The sequence below is a fragment of the Ziziphus jujuba genome, chromosome 2 (genome assembly GCF_031755915.1).
Source record: "Ziziphus jujuba cultivar Dongzao chromosome 2, ASM3175591v1".
Classification (NCBI taxonomy): Eukaryota; Viridiplantae; Streptophyta; class Magnoliopsida; order Rosales; family Rhamnaceae; genus Ziziphus; species Ziziphus jujuba.
Window position 1 is genome coordinate 16,183,888 of NC_083380.1, and position 24,695 is coordinate 16,208,582.

At 35.2% G+C, this 24,695-nt stretch overlaps 2 protein-coding genes across 2 annotated transcripts; both read right to left on the reverse strand.

Annotated features, from left to right (window-relative positions):
- Positions 1 to 3,979: 3,979 nt before the first annotated feature.
- LOC132799232 (LEAF RUST 10 DISEASE-RESISTANCE LOCUS RECEPTOR-LIKE PROTEIN KINASE-like 2.4) lies at positions 3,980 to 5,117 on the reverse strand. The gene has a single exon (XM_060814741.1). The coding sequence runs from the start codon at positions 5,030 to 5,032 to the stop codon at positions 4,013 to 4,015; it is 1,020 nt and encodes a 339-aa protein (XP_060670724.1). The 5' UTR covers positions 5,033 to 5,117; the 3' UTR covers positions 3,980 to 4,012.
- Positions 5,118 to 7,304: 2,187 nt separating this feature from the next.
- LOC125422632 (LEAF RUST 10 DISEASE-RESISTANCE LOCUS RECEPTOR-LIKE PROTEIN KINASE-like 2.7) lies at positions 7,305 to 8,245 on the reverse strand. The gene is made up of 2 exons (XM_060815002.1): positions 7,411 to 8,245; positions 7,305 to 7,318 (listed from the first exon to the last, which is right to left on the reverse strand). The coding sequence occupies exons 1-2, from the start codon at positions 8,243 to 8,245 to the stop codon at positions 7,305 to 7,307; spliced, it is 849 nt and encodes a 282-aa protein (XP_060670985.1).
- Between the last annotated feature and the right edge of the window lie 16,450 nt (positions 8,246 to 24,695).

The following is a 24,695-nucleotide window of genomic DNA, read 5'->3' on the forward strand; positions in this document are numbered from 1 at the left end:
TGGGATCTGATACTTCCCCATAAAGGGTATGGAATATTTTTTTAAGCTTCCACAGTCAAAAGGACGACTGTGTTCTGTGAAAAGGTCATTGTTAACCATGTTGAGAAAACAATGATGAATTGCAAAAAATGGTGGATAGAGCTGACGACTGTTCTTTTTTTTTTTTTTTCCTCCCTTTTTTGGAAGATGATGATGGAGAAGAAAGTTGAAAACTGATTCAAAATGTTCAAAATTATACAAGAAAAAAAAAAAGGAAATTACAGTCTAGTTTCTTGCAGGAAGCAGCACTTTGATTTATTCTACGAAGCCTGCTTTTAATTATTTCTAAGAAAGAAAATGAATTCAAAAATTGACTCAAAAAAAGACTATTTGCACTAAAACATTTACTGATTGCATGTTAAACTCTCTGGTCTTTGCTTTTTTAAGAAAAGAAAGGAAAACAAAAAATTGAAGAGAGAAAAATGAAATTTGTACAACAATGCGCGCAGAAACCGCGTGGATCACTCACTGTATACAAGGTTTGGGAAATGGTTTCCAACCACACATCATAAGTAAAACTTTTCAGTGTACGCAAGACTGTTTGTTGTTTGTCATTGTTTTCTTCTTTGGCTTTTCAGTAAAAGAGTATGATATTATTTTGTTCCGTAAATCTCAATTCAAATATTTATATATTCAATAGTTATTGTTTCATTGAAAAATCAACAGAGCGAAAATAATGTGGCTATGTCAATCACGGAGTCTCGTTCACTTGTCATTTTGCAAGCGGATCCAAATAAAAAATTAAATTTAATTATGGATAATAAAAATAAAAATTACTTATTCATGAACAAATGTATAATTAGTAATTAATATTTTGTATGCAACCAAATATAAAATTATGAAATAGTTATAATATAAATAATATTTAAAAAGATAAATATTTTATATGTAATAAATTTGAAAGCTATATAGAAATTGATTTTTTTTTTTTTTTTGTTTTATGAAAAATTAGTTTCAATGGTGGAAGACATTCATCCAAAAGAAAAATGGTGAAACATAAATTTAGATTTTTTTTTCTCAAAGAAAGAAATTTATAGGCTTACCTGTAAATTTTAGAAGACGTATTTTTGCAATGGTTAATAAAGTATTTAGGATGGAATTAGAAAAATTAATTAAGCAAAAAATGAAAATTTAATTGAGATAAGAAAATCCGTGAATACTATATAGAAAACCATAAATTAACGAAGGCATATGTAATAATCAATCAAGTAGGGAAAAAAATAATATTAGTAAAAGTGTTTTTAAACAAAAATAAATAAATAAATAAATTGAGAGGGCACTTGGCCCACTGGGCCTAAGGTGGATCCGACCCCTTCACTCAAGTAATGCCTACTGCTACGAGTCATTTTGACTCTGTTGATTTTCAATGAAACAATAACTACTTGATATATGAATATTTGGAGCGAAATTCACTGAACAAAAAGTGATATCCTACTCCCTGCTGAAAGCGAAAGAAAAAGCAGTGACATACAACTAACAGTCGAACGTACGTAGACTTGAAAAGTTTTTATTTATATTTCAAATAGTCATTCTTTCAATTAAAAATCAACACGGTAATGGTTAGATATAGCATTGTTTCAGTAATTGCAAAACAAGGAACTGAGACTGCTTGATTGGTGAGGAACAAGTAAGTTTGCCTTGCCATGTTTCTATCAATTTCAAGTGTCGAAGGCATGAGATTTTCTTAATCCGTTTAGGATTATTTTTTAAGATATTATTATTGATTGTTTATTTTTTTTATTTTTATATTTGTTTAATTTTTTTATATTTATTTAGTCTTTTATTCTTAATTAAATTAAAATTTTATATCTATAAATAGGATTCTATGTCTCGAATTTTTTTCTTTTTTTTTCAGTCCACATTTTTTATATTTTCAATTTATTAAGATTTTATATTTTATTTTTGTACTCAAATTTTATATTTTAACAAATACAATATTTTATATTTTCTTTTCCAATTTTCTAATTTTTTATTTTCTTTCAAGTTTAACATAATTTTAGAAGTTTAATTTAATTTCTTAAAAATTTAATATGACTTCGAAATTTTATTTTCAATTTTACTACTTTACAATTTTATTTTTATTTTGCTACTGCAACCTGTTTTCAACAGTAATGACAGAGCTTATTTCCAATTTAAAGCCTATATTCAACAGTAATATATATCAGAGCCTGATTTCTATTAGAGCTATAGTCTTATGGGTCTATGATTTTGCTCAAGAGAAGAAGATAATTTTAATTCTACTTATCATCATGTCATCTAGTTTTGGTGTTTCCTCTTCCCTAATTTAATGGTATTAGACTAATAAGACTTATTTTTATTTCTTTTCAATCAAGAAATATTTGAGGAGAAATATAGAAACATGCATACCATTATTGGAGCAATGAACTATACAATATATCCATCATAACAATAGCAGAGAAACTGGTTTTGGTATTAATTAGTAAATCGGCATATCCTACCCGATCCTTCACAAGCTCTACAAATCTCCCCGTAGGACTTGTATTCTACATCGATCATATCCTAAATTCAAAGCTTCCTGGACTTTGTCCATTCCACTCCCTGAGCTGTTGAGAGCTGTCCAGAAAATTGTAACAGTAATCTTACCTCGGCATCCTTGGAGGATTCTTGGAGAAGAATCATTTGCATAGTAAACAGTCTCTGTTTTGCCACCATCAAGAGTTCATGTAAAATTGTTAGTCAAAGGTCGGATTTCTTCAGGATATAGAAGTGGACAGCCATAAAATAAAGTGAGGCTCTGAACGGTTGGAGAATAATCGAAAAGAGAGTAGTCCAAAGTAGTGTTGATAAGTTTTGGAGAACGAAGACTAGACCGCAGATCCAACCTTGGAATGGTCATTTTATTGTTGGTTTGGTTAATACTGAGAACTAGAAACTATGGATCATTGATCTGTCTGAATTCAGGTCCACCATCTCCCTAGAAAGGGTATGAAATGTTTGTAAGGTTACTACACTCGTAAAGACGACTGCACTCGTCAAACTAGTATCCATCCTCCCTGCAGTATGATACCAGAATAAATTCTGAGAAAGCAAGGATGAGATGTAAAAGTGGCGCAAAGAGCCAGTTTGACGATGGAGAACAATTGACAACCAAAGTTATTAATTTAACTTTTCCTCACATATGGATCCCACGCCTTATCTGAGCTGTATACACATATACAGCAAAGTCAACGTATTGTTTTAAAAAATATTGATTTTGGATGCAGTTCACATGAATGGTTTGCATTCTAGAATTATCCTGTATATATACAACATTCAAATTAAAAATTTAATATCATAATTAACTTCATAATTTAATAACTTCAAAATTTATTTTTTAATCATTGGATCACATTAAGGATTCAGATTTATAATTCATTTGGTTTCAACAAAGTTTATTTTTGCTGGGGTTTTATATGTCAATTAATTCATATTTTACCATTTTAAAATTTCATATCCTAAAATACGGAAGCTAAAAAAAAAAAAAATCCGATATTAAAACTATTAAATCATTATAATTTAAGCATAACTAATGGATTTACATGAATTTTGTTTCTCTTTTTTATTTTAATCATTATTGCTCATAAAAAGCAAAACTCTTTAATATATATATATATATATGGCTTCTCCATTCTTTTAAACAAATTTATAAAGCTTGAATGATCTAGTTCTCTTAAATTTAAATCTTAATAATACATTCAAAACTCAAGAGAGAAAATCCCCAACTTAATAAAGACTATTTGAAAATTTGTCTTTATCATTAGAATTGCAATGTGATGTTTAGAAAAAGTAGTGGTACATTTGAAAAATTGCTCCACTCATCATACTTATCTTTGTATATGAAACAAAAATAAATTAGAGGCCATCCATCCATAGGAACTGCAAGATGAGCAAGAGCTCTAACATTGATCACATTGATCTTTCTATAACAGAGATTTTAGTTGCTACAAAAGTAATCTCGAAAAAGTATATATCATCATAAAATTGATGTGGCATCAGAAAATTCTTCTGGTGATTTTGAAGGAGACAAGAAAGGCTTTGGTGGGATGTGCAAGGCTTCCAAACTACCTTCCAGCATTTCAATAACTTTCTTCATGGATGGTCGGTCTAACGGGTTTGTTTGAATGCACCATAAACCAACTAAAACCATCTTCCTTGCAATTTCATCTTCCTCTGCTGTCACGACACCATGCAATAATCCAAGAACACTACCTTGTTCAAGATTTTTATAAACCCAGTGTGGAAAATATATTTCACTTGTGTTGCTCACTCCAACCTTGATGTTTTTCCTTCCTCCAACCATCTCTAGAATCATCATTCCATAGCTATAAACGTCCGACTTGTGAGAAACTCCTCCAAAGTTTCGATTGAAAACTTCAGGAGCTATATACCCTATTGTTCCTCTAGCATCTGCCATCGATATGATACTCTCCTTCCTTTCACAAAGTTTAGCTAGTCCAAAATCAGAAATTTTTGGGCAAAAATCCTTATTCAAGAGAATGTTATGTGGTTTGATGTCAAAATGCAAAATTCTAGTGTTGCAACCATGGTGCAAATATTGGAGTCCTTCAGCAATCCCTTTGGCAATTTGGAGTAGCTTCTTCCATTCTAACTGTGGAGTGGTTTGCAAAGGATTTTCATTGTATATGAACTTTTCAAGTGATCCATTTGGCATGAACTCATAAAGGAGAGCTCTTTTGCTACCTTCTAAGCAAAATCCTAAAAGAGTGACAACATTTATGTGAGAAGTTCTACTAATGCTTGCAACTTCATTGATAAATTCTTCACCATTTCCTTTAGATTCATTTAGGACTTTCACAGCCACGAGATGCCCGTCAAGTAGCTTTCCTTTGTAAACATCACCATAACCTCCGTGACCTAATTTCTCTTTGAATGATATTGTCATTTGCTTCATTTCGGAGAATCTGTATCTTTTTACGTTCAGAAGTCCATAATTTGTAATCAAACCTTCAATATCTTTATCGGATTTTGTCATCTTTGAGAAAAACTTTGTTGATGATTTCTTACATCTAACAACGCAAATTATAACACAGGCCAGCAAAATTGCAACTGCTGCAGCAGTAACACCTGTAAGATAAATAAAAGACATAGCAATTGATTCAGGTTAAAGTAAATAAATTGTCAGACAATCATAAGGGTAACAATAAGATTATGATGGCTGAAAATAAGCAGAATTTTCCCATAATTGTCTTTAAGGGACTTCTTGTGGCTCTATACAAAACTCTTTTTATCCAATTCACGTGCAAATCTTATAAAAGACTTATCCTGTCCAAAAAAAGGAAAAAATCTACAATCTTACAATTAGAGAAACTCCTCAAAATGTTGATAACAAGAGAGCAAATTAAGTCCATATGTGAAGTCTGTAACTGACAAATTGGAGATGGAAGAGAGATTTGATTTGATCAATGATGATGATAAAAACAAAATGCAAAGCACATGTGAAAAGAAATGAAAGACTCGATAATATTCTATATTTCTTAACGGGTTACTTAGTTGGTATATTATAATAGGCAAAATTCTACTTCCACCAATACCAATTATAACAATAGCATCATATATTAGCTAGATTAGCGAGGAAGAGAGAAATTACTAATGCCAAATTCCCAAAAGACAGCAACTAAAATTGTTCATCAAGTAAAGAAAAGAATATATAACATACATTGACAAAATAGATATGGACAGAAGATAATTAGCATATTACCCAATATAATCTTCATTTTCCAATTTTTAGAATCTTCTGCAATAAATTAGCAGAAAGAAAAAAGAGTTAGAACATTAAAAACACCACAATAAAATTTTATAACAGATTCTCAATCATCAGCCAAAAACGACAGAAGCGGAATCGTGCCAGCCAAAAATAATAAAATGCATAGTGTTACGATATCTCACTCCCTCTCTCTCTCTATATATATAGATATATATATATATATTTATAAATTATATTGATATAGAAACTTTAATGAATGACGAATATTTCCAGTAAAGAAAGGATTACATATGAGCATAAAGTTTACCAAACTAGAAATAATGCAAGAAGAATTTATAAGTACTTCTGCAATGCCCATGTGGCAATTAAGCAACTTTGAGAAGAAATTTCTTGGAAGAGAGGATGTTGATATCTGGGTAGTATGCAAATATAGATCAGTTTCTGAGGGTCATAAGTTTAGTCTGTTCAGGTTATTATTCATTGTATACCATAAATTGGGAGTACAATAAAACAAGTCACCAGTTTAATATTTCAAACATTGATAAAAATAAATAAATACATAAATAAACATGTCACCAGTTTATTTTTTAATTGAATAAACTTCATAGTTGAGGTTGTAATTGTTAAGTATTCTTTAATAAATAATTGGTTAGTTATATATAATAAAAATAAAACTTAACCACACACACTATCTAATTATACCATAATGTTTGTGTGTATATATATATATATATATACGTATAATATTTAAATAGTTAAGCTTGGAAAAGAAATTTAATAGTTAAGCTTGAAAAAGAAATTTACATATATGTATATAGATGACATGACACTCTGATATGAATATATAATATATAAAATGTATTGATTATAAGTGGGATTTTTTTAATAGGTACACAGATTTATAGAAATAATAATATGATTATGTTTTGATATGCAAGTAATTAATAATTATTCTAAATATTGGAGTGGATGGTCAAAAACAACCAAATGAAGAAATTGTTATATATCTTCGTTGGACAGTTGGCATGTTCAACGATGCAGGCGTGGAAAGAATTCCAACCAACCGCACTTCAATTTTCTATGAAAAATAAAATAAAAGCACACATACTTTTTTAAACATGCATTTCTATGGCCAAACAAATTACAAGGATTGGATCATCTCACTGAGAGAGTTTTATCTCTCTCTGGTCAAACAAAAAGTACACACGCATACAGAGCTAAAACAGCTTCAACAGCCCAAAACGCTAATGACCAAGGTAGAGCCTTATTTAATCAAATTAAACCCTATCGTCTAAATATGTAGCTTAGAAAATATCTACAAGCTAGTTTTCAGTTGGAGTAGATTTTAGCTATTGTTTGGTAAAGACTAAAGAGCAAATAACTACATTACAAATTAGTACTAAATATTGGTTAATGAAACAGAGTTTGCGACTAAGACTACATATATCAGCATCTAGAAAGTACCAATAGCAAGAAAGTAACAGTCTAACAGAGAAACAAGATAAATAAATTTACTGAGCATCAACATTTCTGTCTGCATTTATTTGGACTCTCCTGAGATTAATGCATAGTATTACTATAAACGTGCTAAAAACATATATATATAATAAACAAAAACATAAAATAAAAAAGAAATATGAGCGTACCAGGGCGACACATTACGGTATAGGGTTTGCTTTTATGGCAATAGCAGAGGAATTCATCAGTGCTGACATTAGATCCGCATCTCCCACCTGACCCTTCACATTCTTTACACAGAATAGCTACTTGGTAATTGTAATCTACATCAAAACCTTCTTCCACAGCTTTCTCTAATTCTTCTCTTCCAACCTTAGGGCTGTTCATATCAATAGAACTCCGTAAAACCGGGACTTTGATAGGTTTACATGACCTAGGAGCTTCAAATGGAATTTCGATATTACTAAATGGGTCATCTGCTTTATAGTAAATGGTTTGATTGGCCCCATTGCCTAAGTAGCAAGTTAAGTTATGCAGTGAAGAAAGTGGTTTTTGGCAGCCATAGATTAATGTCAGGTTTCCAACGTTTGGAGCATAATCGAAGTGAGTGTAGTTCAAGGTGATGGGAACAACATCATTTTGGATGCAGAGAGTATCATAGAGATCCGATCTCGCAATTTTCATTATATTACCTGTTTGGTTGATGCCCAGAACACGAAACTTTTGACGATTGATTTCAATAAACGATTCGTTGTTTCCGCACTCAATCTGGAAGCCTTGCCGACCGCAGTATCGGGGTCTGAAATCAGTTCCCCAGAAAGGGTAGGAAATGTTTTTGAGGTTACCACAATCGTAGGGACGACCGCACACCACATAGAGTTCTTCTTCTTCTTCGCTGCTGCTGCTGCAGTGAGATATTGATGACAGAATTGCAGAGAAGATGAAGAGGATGGTGATAAGTTGTTTTAGGATGGATGGTAACAACATAGATGATAATGATGATGATGATGATGATGAATCCATAAATGAAACGCTCTCAGGGAAAATTCGAGATTTTTTGGAAGAAAAATTATCAAATAAGAGTGTCATAGAAATGTGTTACAATTTCAGCAACACAAACATTCAAGAAATTAAATAATAAACTAGATTAAAACACCACAGAATTTACGAGGTTCGATTCAAGATTGAATCTACGTCCTCGGAGCTCCACAAGGAGTTCAAATGCACTATAACTGAATGTGTTTTACAGCTTATCTAGTTCTCTTTCTTTGTTTTAGAAGCTCCACCTAAAACCCATATACCAGACCCAAAATCCCCTTTTACAACCTTTCTCCCCTCACAACTCTCACCCAAGAGAATACTAAAGAGAAAAACATAAAGGGAAAGAGAAAGAGAACTTAAATTATATTAACATCAAAGAAAACGGTTGCTGCAGAATTGTTGCTGCTGCAGAACTGTTGCTGCTGTAAAACTATTGCTGCATATCTCTATTGCTGTTAGGACTCTTGGAAAGCCTTTACGTGACTGCCAGCTTCTCTTTAAACCACCAAGCCAAAACTCACAGTTTTGTTTAATGATATAAGGTTGAAACGACGTAGTTTTGATGACAGCAACTATGCAGAAAAATAACTCCAGCTTTGACTTCTTTGAATCACATAACCAACAATCTCCACCTTGATTCAAATAAGTCAAGCAATATAAAGTGCATTGAACTTCCTTTGCTTCTCAGCTCACTTTCTTCATTATCAACCTGTATCAATCTTGAGCAAACTTTTGCAAAACTCAAGCTTGCTCACAGGTAACACCTTAGTTCCCATATCTGCAGGATTCCTTTCTGTGGATATCTTTTCCAACTTTACCAAACCTTCCTCAACCACATCTCTATTAAAATGATATTTAATATCAATATGCTTAGTCTTCTCATGAAAAACTGGATTATTACAAAGTTGAATAGAACTCTGACTATCTGAATAAACCACTACCTTTTGCTCCAACAACTTCAACTCTTCTAACATGCCTTTCAACCAAAGTGCTTCCTTCATAGCTGCTGTTGTTGCAACATATTCAGCCTCAGCTGTGGAAAGAGCTACCTGAGACTGTAATTGTGATTTCCAACTAACACAATTGTCACACACAGTAAATATATAAGCTGAAGTAGATCTTCTTCTATCTCTATCTCCTCCATAATCAGCATCTACATAGCCTCTAAGTACCACACCATCTTTGCAATGATTAAATACTAAACCAAAATTTGAAGTTCCTTTCAAATACCTTAACAACCACTTCATAGCTTCCCAATGTTCTCTTCCTGGATTAGCCATATACCTACTCAAAACACTAATCGCATAAGCCAAATCCGGTCTACAACAAATCATGGTGTACATGACAGAACCAACTGCATTGGAGTATGGAACACCAGCCATTTCCTCTTGTTCTTCTTCAGTGCTAGGACAAAGCTTTGCAGATAACTTGTAGTGATTTGCCAAAGGAACACTTGTTGATCTTGATTCTGAAATTGAAAATCTAGAAAGAATTTTTGGAATGTAATCTTCCTGATTCAAGAATAACCAATTCTTTCCTCTGTTTCTTTTAATACTCATTCCCAAAATCTTCTTTGCAGGTCCAAGCTCCTTCATATCAAATTCAGCTTTCAAAGCTTCCTTAACTTGATTGATAGTCTCTAAACTTTGACCAGCAAGCAACATGTCATCCACATATAGAAGTAGATAAACTGAAAAATTAATATTTTCACCTTTGTAATACAAACAGCTATCATAACTACTCCTCTTAAAACCAATTCTAATTACATAGGTGTCAAACCTCTTGTACCATTGCCTAGGGGATTGTTTAAGCCCATATAATGACCTTTTTAATAGGCAAACCAGCTCCTGTTTTGAATTCTTCACCTCAAAACCTTCAGGTTGTTTCATATAAATTGTCTCATCTAATTCTCCATGTAAAAAAGCTGTCTTAACATCTAGCTGCTCCAATTCCCAATTGAAATGAGCTACCAAAGATAGTATTACTCTAATAGTTGTATACTTGATCATAGGAGAAAAGATTTCCTTGTAATCTATACCTTCTACTTGTGTGAATCCTTTGGCCACAAGTCTAGCTTTAAATCTTATAGATTCTGAATCTGTCATACCTTCTTTCACCTTGAATATCCATTTGCAATCTACCAACTTCTGATCTTTTGGTTTGGGAACTAAAATCCATGTCTGATTCTTATGTAGAGATTCTAACTCCTCTAACATGGCATTTTGCCACTGCTTAGCTTGTTTACCTCTTACTGCCTCGGTATATGACTGTGGTTCATTTTCTAAAAGATCCTGATATGAAACCAAAGCAAACATATTATAATCAGAAGGATTAAATTTGGTTGGGGTTCTTACCACCCTTCGTTCTCTATCTCTGGTAAGTTGGTAATGTTGTAGTGGATTATACTGCTGTGAGATGACAGATCTTTGATTTTGTTGAGGTGTTGTCTCTCCTTGAGGTACATCTACTACTTCCAGCGGTTGTACTTGCTGAAATTCACCTGTTTCACCTACTGGCTGTTGAGTTTCTTTACTACTTGGCTGGTTATAAGGCTCCACCTCAAACTGTACCGGATTTTTAGTAGGTGTTTTACTAGAATCTGCAACTTGGTCACTCAAACAAGGCATTATATCTTCCTTAAACAAAACATCTCTACTAATAATTGTTTTATAGCTTTTTGAGTCTCTAACCCATAGTCTATATCCTTTAACTCCCTCGGGATAGCCTAGAAAAACACATTTAATAGACCTAGGCTCAAGTTTTCCATCATTATGATGTACATAAGCTGCACATCCAAAAACTTTCAGTTTTGTATAATCCCCTGGGTGACCACTCCACTTTTCTTCTGGAGTTTTCAACTTAATAGCTGTTGAAGGGCATCTATTAACTAAATATGCTGCTGTCATAATAGCCTCACCCTAGAAAAGCTTTGATAAACCAGAACTAGTGAGCATACATCTAACCTTTTCTAATAAGGTTCTATTCATCCTCTCAGCAACACCATTTTGTTGCGGGGAATATGGAACTGTTTTGTGTCTCAAGATGCCATTTTCTTTACAAAAATTATCAAATTCATAATTGCAAAACTCAAGACCATTATCAGTTCTTAAAACTTTGAGTTTCTTGCTGGTTTGGTTTTGCACTAAAGCATGCCAGAATCTAAATTTTGTAAAAGCTTCATTTTTATGCTTTAAAAGAAAAACCCAAACCTTTCTAGAGAAATCATCAACAATAGATAAAAAATACCTATTACCTCCATGAGTTAGTGTTGTTGAAGGTCCCCACAAATCTGCATGTGCATAATCCAAGATTGAGGTTGATTTGTGTGATCCTAGCTTGAAACTCAACTTGTGTTGCTTCCCCAAAATGCAATACTCACAGAATTCTATTTTACTGATCTTATTTGTTCCAAAGAAACCTTGTTTGTTCAGTACTTGAAGCCCCTTTTCACTAATGTGCCCCAATTTTCTATGCCATAGTTGTGTTTCATCATGACTTTCTGAACTTGCAGTTGCCGTAGAGCCTATTACTGTTTGGCCTTGAAGAACATATAGTCCATTCCTCTTGATACCTTTCATAACTGTTAAAGCTCCCTTTGAAATCTTCATTTGTCCATTTTCAGATTTGCAAGAGTATCCAGCTTCATCCAATACCCCAACAGAAATCAAATTTCTTTGTAAATCTGGTACATGCCTCACATTGCTCAATATTCTAACCACTCCATCTGCCATTTTGATTGAGATATTGCCTATCCCAACCACATTGCAAGCCATATTGTTTCCCAATAGAACCTGTCCACCACTGATCCTTTTGTAGTTCCTAAACCAATCCTCTCTTGGACACATGTGAAAGGTGCAGCCTGAGTCTAGTATCCATTCTTGACTTGCTTGATCAGTTGATACAGCAAGAACATCACCAATTTCACTCTCATTGCTGGCTAGAGCAGCATCTCCATCTTCCTCAGATCTTTCCCTATTTTCTCTGCTTTCTTTGTTCTTCCTTTTGTAACAATCTTTGATAAAATGCCCTTCTTTTTGACAATAGAAGCACCTTTTTCCTCCTGTTCTGGACTTAGATCTACTCTTCCCTCTAGATTTGCTTCTCCAATTATTATTATACTTTCCAGAATCTCTACTACCTTTTCTGCCTCTAGTAATAAGTCCTTCTCCATGTATATTTTCTTGTTTTTCAATTTTCATCTCCAATTCCTTGGATCTTAAAGAACTTATTACAATTTCAGTAGTTAGAACCTCTCTCCCATATTTAATTACATTCTTTACTTCCTTGTAGCTTTCAGAAATTGAATTTAGTAAAATCACAGCTTGGTGCTCATCTGAAAACTTCTCATTACAGTTTGCTAAATCCAAGCACAACCTATTAAACTCATCTAGATTTTCATCTAAATCCTTAGAAGGATTCATCTTGAATCCAAAGAATTTTTCTAGAAGATATATTTTGTTGGGAAGAGATTTTACAGAACACTATCTGCAAGATGGAGGATTATGGTGCTATAAGCTATCTCATCCATATCCTTCTTCTGTGATTCGGTCAGTTCTGGAGGGAAGGAATTGTCTAGTGCTTTTGCCACTCTCTGCTGGACTAGAATAGCCTTCATCTTTTGCCTCCAGAGAAGAAAATCCCCTTTGCCATTGAATACTTCAAGTTCAACTTTTGAACCCATAAGTTGCTTCTTAGGAATTTTATCAAACACGTTGCAGGCAGGAATTAATTTCTCTAATCCTTGAATGTATTGAAAACGCTCTGATACCACTGTTACAATTTCAGCAACACAAACATTCAAGAAATTAAATAATAAACTAGATCAAAACACCACAGAATTTACGAGGTTCGATTCAAGATTGAATCTACGTCCTCGGAGCTCCACAAGGAGTTCAAATGCACTATAACTGAATGTGTTTTACAGCTTATCTAGTTCTCTTTCTTTGTTTTAGAAGCTCCACCTAACACCCATATACCAGACCCAAAATCCCCTTTTACAACCTTTCTCCCCTCACAACTCTCACCCAAGAGAATACTAAAGAGAAAAACATAAAGGGAAAGAGAAAGAGAACTTAAATTATATTAACATCAAAGAAAACGGTTGCTGCAGAATTGTTGCTGCTGCAGAACTGTTGCTGCTGTAAAACTATTGCTGCATATCTCTATTGCTGTTAGGACTCTTGGAAAGCCTTTACGTGACTGCTAGCTTCTCTTTAAACCACCAAGCCAAAACTCACAGTTTTGTTTAATGATATAAGGTTGAAACGACGTAGTTTTGATGACAGCAACTATGCAGAAAAATAACTCCAGCTTTGACTTCTTTGAATCACATAACCAACAAAATGAAAGAGATGCCAAAACTCCGTTCTGCAAAGGTAATAACTAGTTCAGAAACAGAGAAAGCTGTATATGTCTTGGGGTTTGACGAAGAATGACAAATTGGGCTTCTTTTGTGTTCGTTTGACTTTTCCAAGAGAGAGACATATAGAAAAGATGGCTATTGACTGCAAAGTTGCAGTGAAGATGAAAAGGATGGTGATTGACTGTAGAGGAGGATTTTCCAAGAATATTCATTATAGTTTGTTTGCGGCCACATGCATAGCCACGATCCATGTATCGTATAGGAAATCGCCCCTGAGTTTCCTCCACAGAATTGTTACGGAAAGACACATGAGTCAACCCCTTCAAAACCATTATTGTTTTAATTTACTTGTTAACATAAGATTTTATTATTATTATTATTATTATAATAATATATATATTTATTCCAAAAGTGAAAAACACTACTTTTGATTGTTAGTAAAACTTAATTTGTTCCTTTGCAAAACTAAGTCACCCGAACACATATTTTTGACTCTGATCCAAGGACATGGAAATTGGTATGACAACCCATGTATTTTTATAAACTAGTTTGATGATTTATCAGTAAAAGCTGCACAGCATCGTACATAAGAATTTGAGGAATGGTGTGGCTTGAGAAACAGGTGTATGCATGGACCTGGACTAAAAACAGGGGAGCAAGAAACAGAGACAGGGACTAGGGCAGCTCAAAAAAATGGCTTCTACTTTGTATATGACAACCAAAATCATGTATAAATTGTCCAAAAACAGCTTGTTAACTTTTTCTTTTTATTTTTACCCAAAGTCAGTTGTTTGGTGGGACCTATATAAATGAGAAGGACATGTATGTTGTGAAGCTCTAAATGCGCAACCTTGATGTGGATGTTGATGTTCATGTTTATGGTGCTTATAAATTGTGTTACAATTTCAGCAACACAAACATTCAAGAAATTAAATAAACTAAATCAAAACACCACAAAATTTACGAGGTTCGATTCAAGATTGAATCTACGTCCTCAGAGCTCCACAAGGAGTTAAATGCACTATAATTGAATGTGTTCTCTTTCTTTGTTTTAGAAGCTCCACCTAAAACCCATATACCAGACCCAAAATCCACTTTTACAACCTTTCTCACCTCACAACTCTCACCCAAGAGAATACTAAAGAGACAACCTTCAAGGGAAAGAGAAAGAGAACTTAAATTATATTAACACCAAAGAAAACGGTTGCTGCAGAATTGTTGCTGCTGCAGAACTGTTGCTGCTGTAGGACTATTGCTGCATATCTCTATTGCTGTTAGGACTCTTGGAAAGCCTTTACGTGACTGCCAGCTTCTTTTTAAACTACCAAACCAAAACTCACAGTTTTGTTTAATGATATAAGATTGAAACGACGTAGTTTTGATGACAGCAACTATGCAGAAAAATAACTCCAGCTTTGACTTCTTTGAATCACATAACCAACAAATTGCAATAGCGTTTGCCTTTTACTCATTTTTAAAAAATAAACACTTTATTATCCTATAGAAGCTAAAGGAAAAAACCCCGATTGTAACATTCCGTCCCACAGTACACCGAAAATTTTTCAAATTTGACCAAGATTGACCAGGTTTAACTGTCGTTGACCGAGAAGGGATCAAATATTGACTTTTTGTTCCTGATGGAGTTTCACATTGATCGAGGTACCATTAAAAAGTACACGTTGTCACAAGTTCATAGACTAGTAGTACGTTGAAAATGGAGCTATGGTTTGAAAGTTATAAGCAAAACAAGTTGAGGTCCAAACTGTCCAAAGGATGTCGGAGTTGACTTTTTGTTCATGCAAAGTTGATTTTTGACTCATGCATAGTTGTGAAGTACTCATCGATACGAGTTCATAGACTAGCGGCACGTCCGATTTGGACATGCAGTTTGAAAGTTATGGACCTATAGAGTTTTTCAAATACAATATTATTTTAATATTATTTTTAAACATGTGAACAGTGTGCCACGCGTGACTTAATAAAAGGTGCCATGTGTCACAACGGTGAGATGCCACATATCAACTACGGTTAAATACCATATTATTTTATTATTATTTTATACAGTAATATTATTTTAATATTATTTAATTATTTTATTTTATTTTCTTTTTATTTCTTTTTCTTTTTTCTGTTTTCTTTTTTCTTTTTTTTCTTCCCCCACATGGGAAAAAACAGCCACATTTCTTTCTTCTTCTCCTTCCTTTCTTTTCCTTTTCTTCCTATCGGGTCCTTGCAGTTTCTTAAATTCCGGCCACCGGACGGCCACATGCGCCAGCCACCGGTGATGCCCAGCCTTCGGCAAGCTCAGGCGCAAAGTTTGGCGGCCGGCCAATCAGTTTTTCGGCTAGCCCAATCCGATTTTCCACCCCTTTCCCCCTATTTTGGGTCGTCTAAGTTCAAATATAGTCTTCAATTGTTTAAATTCGAAGTGGTTCGTGAGTTCTGAGGAGGTGAAGTTCGGCCGGTACTTCCCGGGCAAATTCCGACCACCACCGGCGGAATTGGGGTCAATGGAGGCCAGTAATGCGATCCTCGTTCCATAAGCTTCGATTCGGTATATTACTCGCAAATTTTGGTTGACATTTATGTTAAACCCCCGGGTACGGAGTATTATTTATTCAAATAAAATATTAATTTATTTGAGTTGTGTAATATTGTTGTTCTAGGAGCATGTATGCGTCGTGAATTGATCCCATGGAGGATCTTGGGTTAATTGTGTGCTCGAGGTGAGTAACCCACCTTCAAATTAATTTCGGGTGTTAAATTATATTTATTTTGTGATAATTAAATATTTGGATTTAATATTTATGTGTTAAATATTTAGCAAAATTATATTTGAAATTTTGATGGCACAATTTGAATAAATTGAAATGTATATGTGAATTAAAGCATATTTTGATTTTGATAAATTGAAGGAATATTTATTTTAAATTATTGATAATTTCATTGATGGATTTATTATGTGTTTGAAATGTATATTTATGAGAATTTTGATTATTGTGGATTTTATGAGGTTTAAATGACATATTTCATTCAAATTGGCTTTTAAATATTTGAGAAAGAAATATTGATTTAATTTATTATGTTTCAAAAATATTTATGCCATTGGAAAATTTGGATATATAAATTGATGGAATTGAGAGTTGATGAATTTGAAATTGATGGAATTCATGCGATGAATTTATGACAATGATTTATAAAGGAAATTGTGGAAAATTTACGGGTTTAATTGAATGGAATAAACCCGATAGTATTTATAAGATTTTGAGATTTGAAAATAAATATATTGATTTTATGGTTTTTAGATGCACCGTACACGTACTGGTGTTCTTTATATATGGATATGATTAGCGCGCAGGTGGATATGATGAGTGCGCAGGTAGGTGTAAGTAGCGCACAGGTGATTATGGGTTTGTCCTGTGGTTGCCATCGGAGAAGGGTAGGCCGCCCCTCCATGGTCGGGACACCTGTTTGCAGCGGCGCGGTGGGACGCCACGCGACCGTATGCCGGTTTCTCTCTTTAACTTCCTGTCTGGCAGTACATTGGGACGCTGTATCAGGACCCGTCCAAAATTCCTCACCAGAACTCTAAACAAGCCCTGATCCCAGGGAAACCCTACCGGACCCTCAAATGGAAAATCCGGCAAAACCTCCCCTAAGGGTTGGACTTACCACAAACTTCCTGCATTGAAAATACACTTCTATGTTCATCCCCTTATTCCTCCCACATTACTACAAGTTGATTCCACAAATTTACAGCACTCCAAATGAATAACAGTAATCCAGTGCATAATTAATACATAAATGTCCGAGATAGTATACAGAGCTTCATGAAGTACTATTAAGCATAGAATACAACAAGGATGAAAGAAATATTACAATTGAAATAAATGAAGACAAAGGTAACTTCTCGAAATGAGACAGCGTCGGAGATTAGGTTCGCTCCGGAAGAACGTCTACCACCCCTTGCACCTAAGGGAACGGAATTTAAAAATATAAGATGCTAATCATCTCAGTGAGTGACTCTATCTACTGAACACTTTTAATATTAATAGTATAACAAATAAAGGGACTTAGTTAATACCAACAATTAAATAAATAAATAATAATAAACAATTGAAGTAATAATTTCACTCAAAACCCTCACTATTCACTCCGTTGGAAATGTTCCCCTTTTAAAACATTTCACAAAACTTGTTATTTGTATTTCCCGAAAACCAAGGGATCAATTAATTTAATAAATAATAATTAAATAACCCAAATATAAATAAAACGTAATAAAATATAAGAAATAATTTTTGAACACTTTGGGGTTTGAAATTTCTATCTGAAAATTTATACTTGATGCACCACACCATATACTAGTGATGCCCTCCGATACCCAACGTCCCGAGCACCGACTGGCGGGGAGGTTAAAGAGAGAAACTTGCATACGGCGCTTCAGCGTCCCGACAGCGCCGCTGCTGAAACCGTCATCTTGGCCACGGAGGGGGGCGGCTGATGCGCAATATATAAGACTTGCCTGCCCTCAGTCCAATGGCAACTCACAGGAGACATAATAACTTGCGTGCTAATCCACATATACAGCCAGAACACCAATACTGTATGAGTGCATCTAAAACCAATTATTAAATTAATTATTACCGTACCGATTTTCCAAAAATCACCATGGGAATTATACCATTTTCCAAATTCACCATCCCACATTTTCCTTTAACATTTCCGGTACGAAACCATCGATAACAATATACTAATAAATTTTTCTCGTAGTACAAAGTCCAACAAATAATATTCCACGGGCATAATTATCAAATTCAAAACCACCAATTTAAACAAATATTTTCCTTAAAATATTTAAACCAATTATGCCCAAAAAAATATTATAAAAATCCAAACACAATTAATTAATGAAAATACTTTGCTCATGTGTAATAAATACAATTAAATCACAATAATAAAAATCGGGGATTTCTTAATAACCCAAAATTCTGTTTAGCACCAATAAACATATACGTACTTATAAAGTAATATTTTTCCACAATTATAATTAACTTTCCACCACATGAGCATAATTCTAGATATCAATTTAACACCAAATAAATATAATTAATTAACCCAAAATATTTTTAAAGGTGGGTCACTCACCTAGAACACGCAATTAAACCACGATCCACCATAGGATCGATTCCACCACGCACACGTGCTCCTAGAACACAATTCACACACAGTCAAATAAATTAATATTTTATTCGGGTAAATAATACCCTGTACCCGTGAGGTTAAACACAAACGTTAACCAAAATTGACGAGTAATATATCGAATCGAAGCTTGAGTGACAAGGATTACGAATCCGGTCTTACTTCCCGAAGATCGGACCCGAGGTGGCCGGAATCTCACCAGAAAGCTTTTGGCCTTTAGAGCCTCGATTCTCCCAAACCGTCGTGAATTGGAGGAAAAGGACGCTAGATTTGGATTCAGGGGGTCGGAATTAGTGGGTAGGGACCAGCGGTGCAACTGGGTACTCGCCGAAACTGGATTTTACGGCTAGCCACCGAATCCCACCGGAAACCATCGCCGCCGGTGGCGCGTCTGGTGGTTGGTGGCCGATATTTTTGGGGATTTTCTAGATCGAGAGGAGAGGGTCTCAATGGTACCGGCGGTGACAAGAATGGAGGCCGGAATGTGGAGATCTCGGCGGTTGAAGGAATCGACGCTGCCGCCGGAAAAAGCCCTGATCCAAGCGCGTCGCCGGTCGGTTGGCAGTGAAATTTTGGCATTTGGCTGGGAATGGGGAGGCACTCCTATCTGGTCGGAGCGTGTGGCAAGAATCGACAGGAAAATTTCACAACTCCGATGGCCGGGGATTTTCTCTTTCCCTCTCTCTCTCCTCTCTCTCTTTCTCTCTCCTCCCCAGTCGTTTTGCCAAATAAAAGCCACCGTGGGTGATACTGTTCACCCACATGGACCTCTTAGATGTCGACACGTTGTGTCACTGTGCACTTAAGCCAGATATAATAAAATATTACGGTATTCGGAAAACTTCATATGTCCATAACTTTTTAACCAGATGTCCAATTTAAGCGTGCCGCTAGTCTATGAACTCGTATCGACGAGTACTTTACAGCCATATGAAATTCAAAACAAAATTCTACAACTATAAAAAGTCAACTTCGGGCACCTTTTGGACAGTTTGAATCTCGACTTGTTTTGCCCATAACTTTCAAACCGTAGCTCCGTTTTCGGCGTGCTATTAGTCTATGAACTCGTGCCAACGTGTACTTCGTAATGGTACCTCAGTCAATCTAGAATTCCATTCGAGTCAAAAAGTCAACTTTTGACCCCTTCGATCAACGATCAACGGTCAACTTCGGTCAAAGTTGAAAAATTTCCGTTGTACTTTGGGACAGGGTGTTACACGCTGGGTACCGTTGACGCCACTGGTATATAGTGGGTGCATCAAGTGGTTTTCGGAACATGATTTTCAAAATCAATATTTTGAAATTATATTTAAATTAGAATGTATTTAATGTTGTTTTTATTATTTAATTCAATTGGAGATAATACAAATTTTAATGGAATTTTATTATGTTTTAATTGGCTATTTATATTAATGTTTTAACAATGCATTTTATCTTGATTTTACTATTTACATTGATTTGATGATTTTAAAGAGATTTTACTATGTTCTTACCATTTATTTTAAATGGAGGTTTTAATTTGATTTAATTTTCTCTTGCTTAATTGTTCAATAAATTGATTTATTTTAATTACTTAATTATTCTATGAATTGTTTTAATGTGATTTTTATTAATATTTCGGTGTTAATTGTTATGACATGCATTAATTATTTAGTAAATGTTATAAGTTATTTTTATTTCAATTTATTTTATTATAAATTTAGATTCTTGAATTATCGTATTTTATTAAAAAACTATTGACTAATTGTTTTTCTTGGTTTTCGGGGCATACAAATAGCGGGTTTTGTAAAACGTTTTAAAAAGGGAACTTTTTCAACTGAGTGAATCGTAAGGGTTTTGAGGGAAAATATTATTTTTAACTACCTATTATTTATTTATTTATTTTTTTATTAATCAATTAACTAAATTATTTACCCTTTTATTATTAATATTATTGTATAGTAGATTGGGTTACTCACTGAGATGATTAGCATCTCAGATTTTTAAATTCCGTTCCCTCAGGTCCAGGTTAGTCGACTTTAATTGTCCGGGGGCGAACTCGACGTCTCAGTTCATTGCCAAAAGTCCAAGAAGCATTTCCTCCCTTTTTTCTTTCTATCTTATATTGCTTCTTTATCTGACATTGTATCAATTCCATATTTATTTTTATCATGCTCTGTATACTGTATTGGACATATTTTATTAAATACTACATTAATTTTCTGTTATTATTTTGGAGTGCTGTAAATTTGTGGAATTAAATTGTAGTAATGTGAGAGGAATAAGGTGGTGTATATAGAAGTGTGTTTTCAGTGCAGGAAATTTTGTGGTAAGTCCAACCCTTAGGGGAGGTTCTACCGGATTTTCCATTGGAAGGTCCGGTAGGGTTTCCCTGGGATAAGGGCTTGTCTAAGGTTCCGATGAGGAATTTTGGATGGGTCCTAACACCGATCATAGCAAAGAAGCAGAATGGAAGAAATTAAACAAGAAAACGATCGGTCAGATCAGGTAATGGATCGACCACAGTGTCTTCCATCATGTAGCGAAGAAAATGGATGCATATGCCCTTTGGACAAAATTGGAGGACATGTACCAGGCCAAGACTGCTCGGAACAAAGCCCTGTTGCTTAAGCGATTGGTAAATCTAAAATTACAAAGTGGAACTTCTGTAGCCGAGCATACTAGTGAGTTCCAGAGCTTGGTAAATCAACTATATGTTGTGGATTACCAACTAGGGGATTAGGATGCAGCCCTCCTACTTCTAAGCTCTCTTCCAGACAGTTGGGACACATTGGTAGTCTCTCTCAGCAATTCGACCCCGAATGGCAAACTTACTATGTCTATGGTTAAGGATGCCCTATTTAATGAAGAGGCAAGAAGGAAGGACATTGGCACGGATCGGTTACATGCCCTCATCATAAAGAGAGGAAGACAGAAAAGAGGTTGTCAAAATAGGGGGATAGGCAGGAGCAAGAGCAGAGGCAGATCTATAGAAGACAGAAAATCATCATATAAGTGCTATCATTGTGGCCTGGAGGGTCACATGAAAAAGAACTGCAGAAAGTTGTTGAGAGAGTAGAGACTCTAAGGTAATCAGCCGAAGAAGGATGGAGAGACACTAGTCACTGTTCCAGAAGAAGTGGCACTCCGCTCCACCGAAGAAGAGACATGCCTTCATATATCAACCCAAGATGTTGAATGGGTAGTCGATACTGCAGCATCCTACCATGTCACTCCACACAGAGATTTCTTCAAAACGTACAAAGTAGGAGACTTTGGTACGGTAAAGATGGAAATTTTCAGTTTTGTAAAGATTATGGGAACTGGTGATATTCAGGTAAAAACGAATGTTGATTGTACAATCACTTTGAAGGATGTCCGTCATGTTCCAGATCTTCGGCTTAATCTACTTTCGGGAGCAGCCTTAGACAAGCAAGGCTATGACAACTACTTCAGTAAAGGGACATGGAAAATGATGAAAGGTGCCATAGTTGTCGTCCGAAGACATATTTGTGGAACGCTGTACAAAACTCATTTGAAGATATGTGCAGATAGCCTCAATATTGCAGAAAGATAGGCATATCAAAATCTGTGGCACCAGAGACTCGGTCACATGAGTGAAAAAGGATTGTCCACTTTGGTAAGGAAGAAGCTTATCATTGTTTGCAAGGACACTGCGCTAGATCCTTGTAGTAATTGCTTGTTTGGTAAGCAACATAGAGTCTCCTTCAGTTCCTATGCATCGAGAAGTTCAAAGTTGCTTAGTCTGGTGCACCTGATGTTTGTGGTCCCATGAAGGTGGAATCATTAGGTGGCAATAGGTATTTCTTGACCTTCATTGATGATGCTTCTCGGAATGTGTGGGTATTTTTTTTAAAAACAAAGGACCAGGCATTAGATTACTTTAAACTGTTTCATACCATGGTAGAGCGTGAAACAGGAAAGAAGCTGAAATGTCTCTGCTCAGATAATGGAGGAGAATATACTTCCAAGGAGTTCGATGCCTACTATAGAAGACACAGCATTCGACATGAGAAGACGGTCCCTCGAACCCCACAACATAATGGAATAGCCGAAAGAATGAACCGAACCAATATGGAAAAAGTCAAAAGTATGATCATAATGGCTAAGCTACCAAAGCCATTCTAGGAAGAAGCTGTTCGTGCCGCCTGCTATTTAATCAATAGATCACCGTCAGTACCACTGAATTTTGAAATTCTGGAGAAAGTGTGGTCGGCTAAGATTCCCCCCTACTTTCATTTAAAAGTGTTTGGTTGTTTAGCTTATGTACATGTATTCAAGGAGCTCAGACAGAAGCTCGATGCAAGATCTACTCCATGCATCTTTATACGATATGGAAATGAAGAATTCGGATACAGGTTATGGGACCAGAAAATAAAAAAGGTTATTAGAAGCAGGGATGTAGTATTCCATGAAAACCAGACAATGGAAGACATTGAAAAGCCCAGAATGTCTCCTAATTGTAGTTCTAGTGCCAAGAATTTTGGTCCTAATCTAGCACCAGCACAAATAGCCACAGAGGATAATGAGGTGCATGAAGATATGCCAGAAGCAGACCAGGAGGAAGAAGGGGATATTGAGTAGGGGGAGACTCAATCCTTTCAAGCAGCTACAGGGCCATCACAATGGTCAAATGATGGTACACCTCCTGAAACTAGTGGTTCACAAGTTCGGAAATCTGAGCGAGGCCAAACTCCATCAAAGAGATTTCCAGAATCTGAGTATATTCTGCTTACTGAAGAGGGGGAGCCAAAGAGTTTTCAGGAAGCTATTTCTTATCAAGACAAGGAAAAGTGACTGCAAGCAATGCAAGATGAGATGGAATCCTTGCAGAAAAATCATACTTATGAGTTGGTTGAGCTTCCAACAGGAAAGAAGGCACTAAAGAATAAATGGGTGTTCAAGCTCAAAAAAGATGGCAGCAGAAGGATGGTGAAACACAAAGCCCGATTGGGGGTCAAAGGATTTCTTCAGAAGAAAGGATTTCTTCAGAAGAAAGGAATTGACTTTGATGAGATTTTTTCACCAGTGGTAAAAATGACTTCAATTTGAGTCATTTTTGGTTTAGTAGCAAGTCTAAACCTAGAGCTTGAATAGATGGATGTGAAGACAACATTTCTTCACGGTGATTTACATGAGGAAATCTACATGGAGCAGCCAGAAGGATTTAAGATTTCCAGGAAAGAAAACCTCGTATGCAAGCTGAAGAAGAGCTTGTATGGCCTCAAGCAAGCACCAAGACAATGGTATAAGAAGTTTGACTCATTTATGGTGAGTCAAGGCTATAAAAGGACTGCAGCAGACCAGTGTGTTTATATTCAAAACTTTTCAGGTGGAAACTTCATTGCACTTTTACTATATGTGGACGACATGTTGATCGTTGGACAAGATACAATGAAGATTAGTCAGCTGAAGAAAGAATTGTCTAAGTCTTTTGATATGAAAGACTTAGGACCAGCTCAACAAATTTTAGGAATGCATATAATCCGAGACAGGAAGAACAGAAGGTTATAGCTATCTCAAGAGAAGTATGTTGAACGGGTGATAAAGAGACTCAACATGGATAAAGCCAAACCGGTTAGCATTCTACTTACAAATCATTTCAAGTTGAGCAAGAGATTGTACCCCTCATCCAAAGAAGAGATAGAGGAGATGGCTTCAGTACTATATTCTTCAACAGTAGGAAGTCTGATGTATGCTATGGTGTGTACCAGACCAGACATTGCTCACGCAGTAGGTGTTGTGAGCAGATTTCTTTCAAATCCTGGAAAGAAACACTGGGAAGCAGTCAAATGGATTCCCAGGTATCTTATAGGTACATCAAGCTGTGTTTGTGCTACGGGGGAGGTGATCCAATCTTAGAAGGCTATA

Excerpts from the sequence above, each read along its gene's own strand:
- LOC132799232 (XM_060814741.1), bottom strand. The coding sequence starts at position 5,032 with ATGACAAAATCCGATAAAGATATTGAAGGTTTGATTACAAATTATGGA.
- LOC125422632 (XM_060815002.1), bottom strand. The coding sequence starts at position 8,245 with ATGGATTCATCATCATCATCATCATCATTATCATCTATGTTGTTACCA.